Source organism: Teleopsis dalmanni, chromosome 2 (genome assembly GCF_002237135.1).
Source record: "Teleopsis dalmanni isolate 2A chromosome 2, ASM223713v2, whole genome shotgun sequence".
Taxonomy (NCBI): domain Eukaryota; kingdom Metazoa; phylum Arthropoda; class Insecta; order Diptera; family Diopsidae; genus Teleopsis; species Teleopsis dalmanni.
The window spans coordinates 34,211,924-34,219,078 of NC_051847.1; the positions used below are offsets into that span (position 1 = coordinate 34,211,924).

General features: G+C 32.2%; 1 protein-coding gene across 1 annotated transcript; it reads right to left on the reverse strand.

The window, feature by feature from the left end:
• Positions 1-4,419: 4,419 nt before the first annotated feature.
• Positions 4,420-5,279, reverse strand: LOC119682582 (vitellin-degrading protease-like). Its single transcript, XM_038096054.1, has one exon. The coding sequence runs from the start codon at positions 5,243-5,245 to the stop codon at positions 4,481-4,483; it is 765 nt and encodes a 254-aa protein (XP_037951982.1). The 5' UTR covers positions 5,246-5,279; the 3' UTR covers positions 4,420-4,480.
• Between the last annotated feature and the right edge of the window lie 1,876 nt (positions 5,280-7,155).

Here is a 7,155-nt window from a genome sequence, read left to right on the forward strand (position 1 = left end):
GCTTAAAGCTATCAGTAGAAGTACCTGCGTCCACACTGTCCGGATTTTGCCAAGATTTTTGCCAAAGTCACTTTTTTTATTAAATATTTTACTCAATTTTGATATTGCAGACAATTTTTTTTGTCATAGATTGTTCTTTCAATTTTTCGCGCGAAATATACCTATTGCAAACATATACCTAACATATTTAAAGATAATATTTAATGCTTAACATACAGAAAATACTCGAAAATAATATGTATTTGTTTTCGAACATAAAAATCTTGACAAAGTTTAGTCAGTGTTGACCGATAGATAATAAATTCGAATTTCAATATATAACTTTATTCTTCATTCATAATAGGTACTTTCGGCAAATTTTAAGTGTACCAACAGCAAGTTTTTTTGATTGATAATTAAATGATTTAATGAAATAAAATGATTTGTTCCAAAAAATAAGAAGACAATTAGAAGATTATATGTTTGGTTTATTATCATTAATAAGTAGAAATGTTCAGGGTAAACACCTATTAAAATATTGTCTTTTTTATGTATTATAATAGGTCTGTTCCACGAGCTACTGCTAGTAACTTTCAGTAATACTGTGTATATGTACATAAGTGCGTTCTACTAGCAAATTTTCAAGTAAATGAAACCATCTGAGAGAGCGTGGCATCCCTGTCAAAAAAATGTTACACAAACTTTACTCGTATATTTTATTCCAAGTAAAATTTATGTTGTTTTAGTTTGAATTTAAATTTTTGTATTGTTTATTTGAGGTAGTGTTTTAACCAGATTTTACACAAAGCTGTTCCATTAGAATCTGTGTAAAGAGCATAATTTAGCAATTTACTTGAGTAACGCTTTCAGTTTGTACTTTACTTGTGTTTTACTTGAGTTTTACTATGAGTAGCTCGTGGAACATGATTAGGTCCGCTCAATATCACTCTAGTCATACATAAACTAGTCATACATAAAAAGTACGTATTTACTATAAAAGTAATACGTACTTTTACTACAGTAATTGATTATGATAAAAGAGTCTTAAGTTTATCACTGCAGCATTTACTATAAGAATAGATGTAAAGCAGCTGATAGCATTAATGTTAAATTTATCACATTGGAAAAAAAATTGTTCTACTTATACTATTATTAATGTTGTTAAAAATTTGTGTAAACCTGAATAAAAACCTGTTAGTTGGTTTTTTACTTTTATTTTAAATAGTTATTTACTATATAATGTTGTCAACCTTTCAGTGTTTAATAACCAATAGAACGCCGGAATAACTCTGGCAAGCATTTTAACCACCATTTCCAACTCTATCACAAATCATAAATCAGTAATCTTAGCATCACAATAGATTGAATAGACGTTGCTGTTAATAATAATAAGCCTTCTTCAGTTGTTTTGCTCCACCCACTGACAGTGGCTAACGTACCTAATATTGGCTAAAAATGAGCTAGATTAATTAAACTAAATTGTCAAATTTAATTGAAGTGTACAATTTAAAGAATCCAACATCATATTTCACACTTTTTAAATTGTTTTCAAAACATTATTTCTAATAATGAAATAATTTTTTCGTTACGCTATGTTGTACCATTTAATATTTAATAGGATAAATACTACAATGAATAGCTAGATAATGGTTGCTGCATTATAAATACTACCTCCGCAGACATGTGACCTGGCAAAAGGAATTGCAAGCTGCCAGAGAACCATATTCACAGTAGTATTATATACTCTTATCGGGCATACGTTCAGTTGATCTAATATTATTTAAGTAATAGGCTATTAAAGCACCCCGACCTAAAAGATCTATTGTGCGCCTAAAGGCCTAACTAGGACAATTTTAGACTATTTATAAATCTTGTAATTGCTGTGGGCTTAATTTTACCTATTTGACTTGGGACTAATATCCCTTTTCCAAGGTAATCGAGTCTACGTCTTGCCTCCGCTGGGCAGTTATATAGAACATGTTCTGATGTACCTTTTCTTCATGACAGAGTCGACACACTTACCACATCTATAATCTTCATGTGGTAATTAAATCTACAGTGTCCTGTAAGAAGTTCAGTGTAGATTTTAATATCGTTTCTGCTAAGGCCAAGGATAGTTGATCTAATAACTTTACCATTAATGCAAACCTTAAAGGCACAAATAGCGTTACATTTGGTATAAGTTACCGATTAAATTTTTAGCAGCACTAAACTAAGATAAAGACAAAATATGGCATTCAATTGTTCAAAGTGAAAGTTAACTGCATATGTAAAGGATCATAAATTACATATAAATCTACAAGTAATAAATGAAATAAATCTAACAGATTAGTATCACTGCAATTAAAAGTAATAACACTCGTCTGTACGGCAATCTGATTAAAAATTTTTGTTTTCGGGGACTCATAGATTCAAACAGTGTCAATAACAGATAAGATTAATACTTTTAAATAAATTATCAATAGTTAGTTTGTTGCAAAAATTAGTTATAAAAATGGAGTCGAAAAACGGGAGTGAAACGAAATAGAGTAATAAAAACGAAGATATATCGGCCGACAATAAGAGACTTTGGCGTTAAAAAAATAAAGATGCATCACATGATGGTCTTAGATTAGCCATTAGAAAGAAAACGGTATGTAGTAAAATGAAAGAATATGGGGATGAATAACAATATAACTTTTAGAACAGTCATAGTTGCTAACAATTTTTACTCTCACTTTCTTCAAAATACTGGAACCAGCACCTCCTTTGACTGTTGCGCCCCACTCAGTGACAGCAGCTGAATCGTCATGATCTGGGCTTCAACGAGCCAATGGTTGAGCTAAATCCCCAAATTTAATAGAAGTATTCAATTTAATGACTGTGACATTATAATCCTTATTGTTTGAAGTAGATAAGTAATGAGAGTGCATTTGTATATCTATTATGCTAATAACGTAGGTATTTCCAACGATATTTTTTACACTATATTGTACTATATTGAGTATTAGTTGGATCAAAGCAATGAGCAGCTGTAATAAAAAATTATTCAATATAAATGCTGCCACCACATCTATGTTAACCTTTAAAACGAATTGACACGTGCTAGGAATCAAATTCAATGTAGTATTCTGACCACCTATAACACGCCTATCAGGCATAGGTACAAGCGGTCGAAGAACATTGCTATTAATGCAAGTCGCAAACGCATACAAAGCGATTAACATGCTAAACTTTTCCCGATGGAATTTTAAACAGCACTGAAGACAGATTAAATATATTATTTTTAAGTTGCTTTCATAAATTATAATAGGTATATGTACTATACATATACAGATATAAGTATAATCGAAAAGATTAGTATCAATGTAATTTAATGAGTTAAAGCACTCATTTTGAAGATAAGTTGATTAGATGGTTATGTTATTATAGTTTCCCTTATTTTTAAACAGTGCTAAATATAGATGTGAATTATTTTTTAATCAGTAGTTAAGGTGCTTAAAAACTAAAAGTAGCTTTTCTCTATCTCAATCATTCTACTTGAGGCGATGAGGCAAAGACCACCACAATTCCTTGTCAGCTATTGTATATACCTTGTATAGCTTGACTTGTCTCAAAATTATTAAGTATTTGTCACCCTTTTCTTCCAACTATCGTGATCAATACTTAAATCAGTTTTTATATGAAATAAAAAATAATTTACTGTTGATGTATTAAGGGCCAAAAAAAAAAACAAAATTTGCACTGCATATCAAGTGGCAGTAAGGCATAGCTTTAACTCTTTTCCCTCCTCTCACACCAAAATGATTTTAGTTGGAGTTGATCTTTCGTACGTAAAATAGTGAGTTGAAAGTTTCATACTTTCTGTATGTAGGGAGGGGTAGTACCACATTATACTTATCAGAAATATTTAGTACGCTTGCCATTGAGACCAAATGTTAGTTAATCTAAACATCCCCCCCTTCAAGTTCAACAATTGATGGATTATTCGAAATCCTATTCTGTATTCTGTATTTAAAGTTGCCCTCGACTATAAAATCGCCCTAAAAGTGTTCTCCGTAGTGTGTTTCGGTAGCACGGTTACTTTCAGGACAATAGCATTGCTTTTGATCCACGCCTAAAAGCTAAGAGAGTTAGGATCTCTGTACATAATTAGGAACCTTTTATTTTTTTCTGCAGTAGATGGAATAATCGAAAGTCACCTTGTGGAATTAGAAACCTAACCAAGCAGTAAAATAAATATGAGAGTTGAAAAATGTTGTATATTTGTTTCTTAAATACCCGTTATTTTTTTTTTAATAAAGTAAAAATAATTTGATACAATTTATAAGATCAATATTAATTTGGCCATATTTAATAACATTTTTAACTAAATTTATTGTTAACACATTCTCAGCTAATTAATCTCTATCGTTAAAGATATTCAACCTAAATTTTTAAAAATTACTATTTAATTTATTTATTCATTATTTCATGACTTTCAGAGACTTTTAATTTCGTTTCTTATTTATTTAAATAAAATTTACAGTACGGCATTTTCTTCAATCCATGACTTTAAGTTGGCAACATTGGTGTAGACACCAGGATAATTAGGACGAGCACAACCAACACCCCATGACACAATACCACTGAGAACATTGCCAGTAACTAATGGACCACCAGAATCACCTGAACAAGCATCTTTACCACCCTCTTTGACTCCAGCACAAATCATACGATCAGATATAGCATACCCTTCACTATAATTTTTCTTACAATCGTCGATGTTAACAATTTCTACTTTCACTGCCTGTAGAGCCATTGGAGAACTGCCACCTTCACGTAATGCGCCCCAACCAGTGCACACAGCTGTATCACCATCGGCTGGCCTTGAATCAGCCAATTTAATTGGTTGAACTATATCTTCGAATGAAATAGGTTCATCCAAAATAATGACGGCAACATCATAATCCATAACGCTTGAATCATATTGGGGATGCCTGATGAATGATTTAACACTGGCAATGTTTGTTGTACCGCCGATAGTTGTTACGCCGTATTGAATTTTATACCAACCAGCAGGATAACCACCACAATGAGCAGCTGTGACAATAGTTCTTTCATTTATAATACTACCTCCACAAGAATGTGAGTCAAACAGACGAATTGACACCTGCCAGGGATGTGAATTTATAGTAGTATCCTCACCACCTACAATACGCCCATCAGGCATAGGTACAGGCGGACGAAGAACTTTGCCATTAACGCAAGCCACAAAGGCCCAAAAAGCAATTAACATTCGAAACATTTCCCGATTGAATTTCAAACAACACTGAAGAAAAATTGACGAAATATGAACTTAAATAGACCAAAGAAAAATTCACTTGCTTTCATAAATTATAATACATATAATATACATATACAGATATAGGCAATAAATGAAACTTATCGAAGAGATTAATATCAGTGTAATTTAGAGTTAAAGCTTTCATTTTGAAGATAAGTTGATTAGATGGTTATGTTTTTTATAGTTTTGCTAGTTTTTAATTGACTCAGCCGCGATAGTTTTTCTAAAAAAGTTGATATGAAACTATAGTGCAGCTATCGTATTTTGATATTTAAAAAAAAACTATTCGCATATACCAAATATTGGTCTAGAATATCAACAACTATAGCTTCTTTGTTTTAATTCTCAAGATTCCGATAGTTTTTTTCGTAGGAAAATTTAATGTAAAAAGGAAACTTTGATTAGTTGGGTTTAAACAGTGCTAAATATAGATGAGAATTACTTTTTAATCAGTAGCTAAGCTCTGAACAAACTAAGAGTACTTTTTCCCTATCTCAACCATTCTACTTGAGGCGATGAGGCACAGGACCCCTCAAATCTTGCTCGCTCCGTCTTAAAAAAAACGGAGCATGTCGACTTCCTACACATTCGGCTCTATAGCTGATCTCCAGCGTAAAGTTTACCACTTAATTGTTCTGCAAGTTTGCAGCAACCCTACTCCCTTTACGTAATATTCTCGTATTATTCACATATTCCCCTTGAACCCTTACGTCCGTGCTTTTCTGGCTACGATAAATTTATCTTGCTGAAAACTAAGTGTTCATTACTGGATTAAGATTTCTACCAATACACCCTTGAGTTTTGCAGTTAATATGTCCTGCTGTTATCCTGTGGAATTTGATGTTTTCTACCCACAACACAAAACCGCATGCAGTAGCTTAAATATTATGCAAACTGTCCTTTCCAAATTTGGACTAGACTAGACTAGATTAGCGTAACACCATGAATGGTCAGATCGATAGCAGGAAGAAGCAAAACTGGCATTGTTTCCAACAACATTATCATTCTTTTAATCGGAATAGTACGAAGCCGTACTTTACTAGAAAAACTTCTTGAAATTAAATTGGTTTCTCCTACATAGCATTATCTAGTCTCAGAGTAGTCATTAGCCGTACGAGGCGGTATGCAGATCTTCGATCAGTCATCGAATAATCGGCGAATCTTATGAGGAATACGTAAATTAGTCAAAGAGAAGGGAGGGAGTCTATGAAAACCCCCAGCTAATAAAGAGTAAAAGTGCCCAGTTGCACTAACTCGGGAAAACTTCAACATAAGATATCGGTTTCTGTTTTCAGAGAAAAAAATAAAATGATGTAAAATAAATGGTGTATAGAATGACTTATAAATGACGTATAGAAAGTGTAAATTTTTGGAAAAATATGATATAAAAGAAGTTTATGTTAATTAATTAGTGTTAAAGCATGACAGATTTTAAACGAAAATAAATTAATAAATTAAATAAATTTTAAACGAATAAAATACTTAGGACTGAACTTAGTATTCAAGCTATAATTCTGGGCACAAATTCAATAAGCAGCAAGGAAGGCAGCACAGGTTACTGCATCGTTAAGTAGACTAATGGCTATATTGTTGGGTAGCTTTAGCGGTGCTGGTTATCAGTAACACATTACCACTAGATCCATCAGCCAAAGAAAGAAAAATAAGGTTGCAAATTAAACAGCAACAAAAACGACAACGTTAAATTATCTAGAAGTAAAGCAGTAAATCTAACAACTGTGGCAACAAAAATGGAATGCAGAAACAAAAGGAAAATGGAAAGCAATATTGATTCCAGATGTAGCGACATAGTCAGATAAGAAAACTGGTGAAGAAAATTATTATCTAACCCAATTCCTTTCTGGTTATGGATA

What these genes read in the sequence shown, in the direction of transcription:
- LOC119682582 (XM_038096054.1), bottom strand. Translation starts at nt 5,245, where the DNA reads ATGTTTCGAATGTTAATTGCTTTTTGGGCCTTTGTGGCTTGCGTTAAT.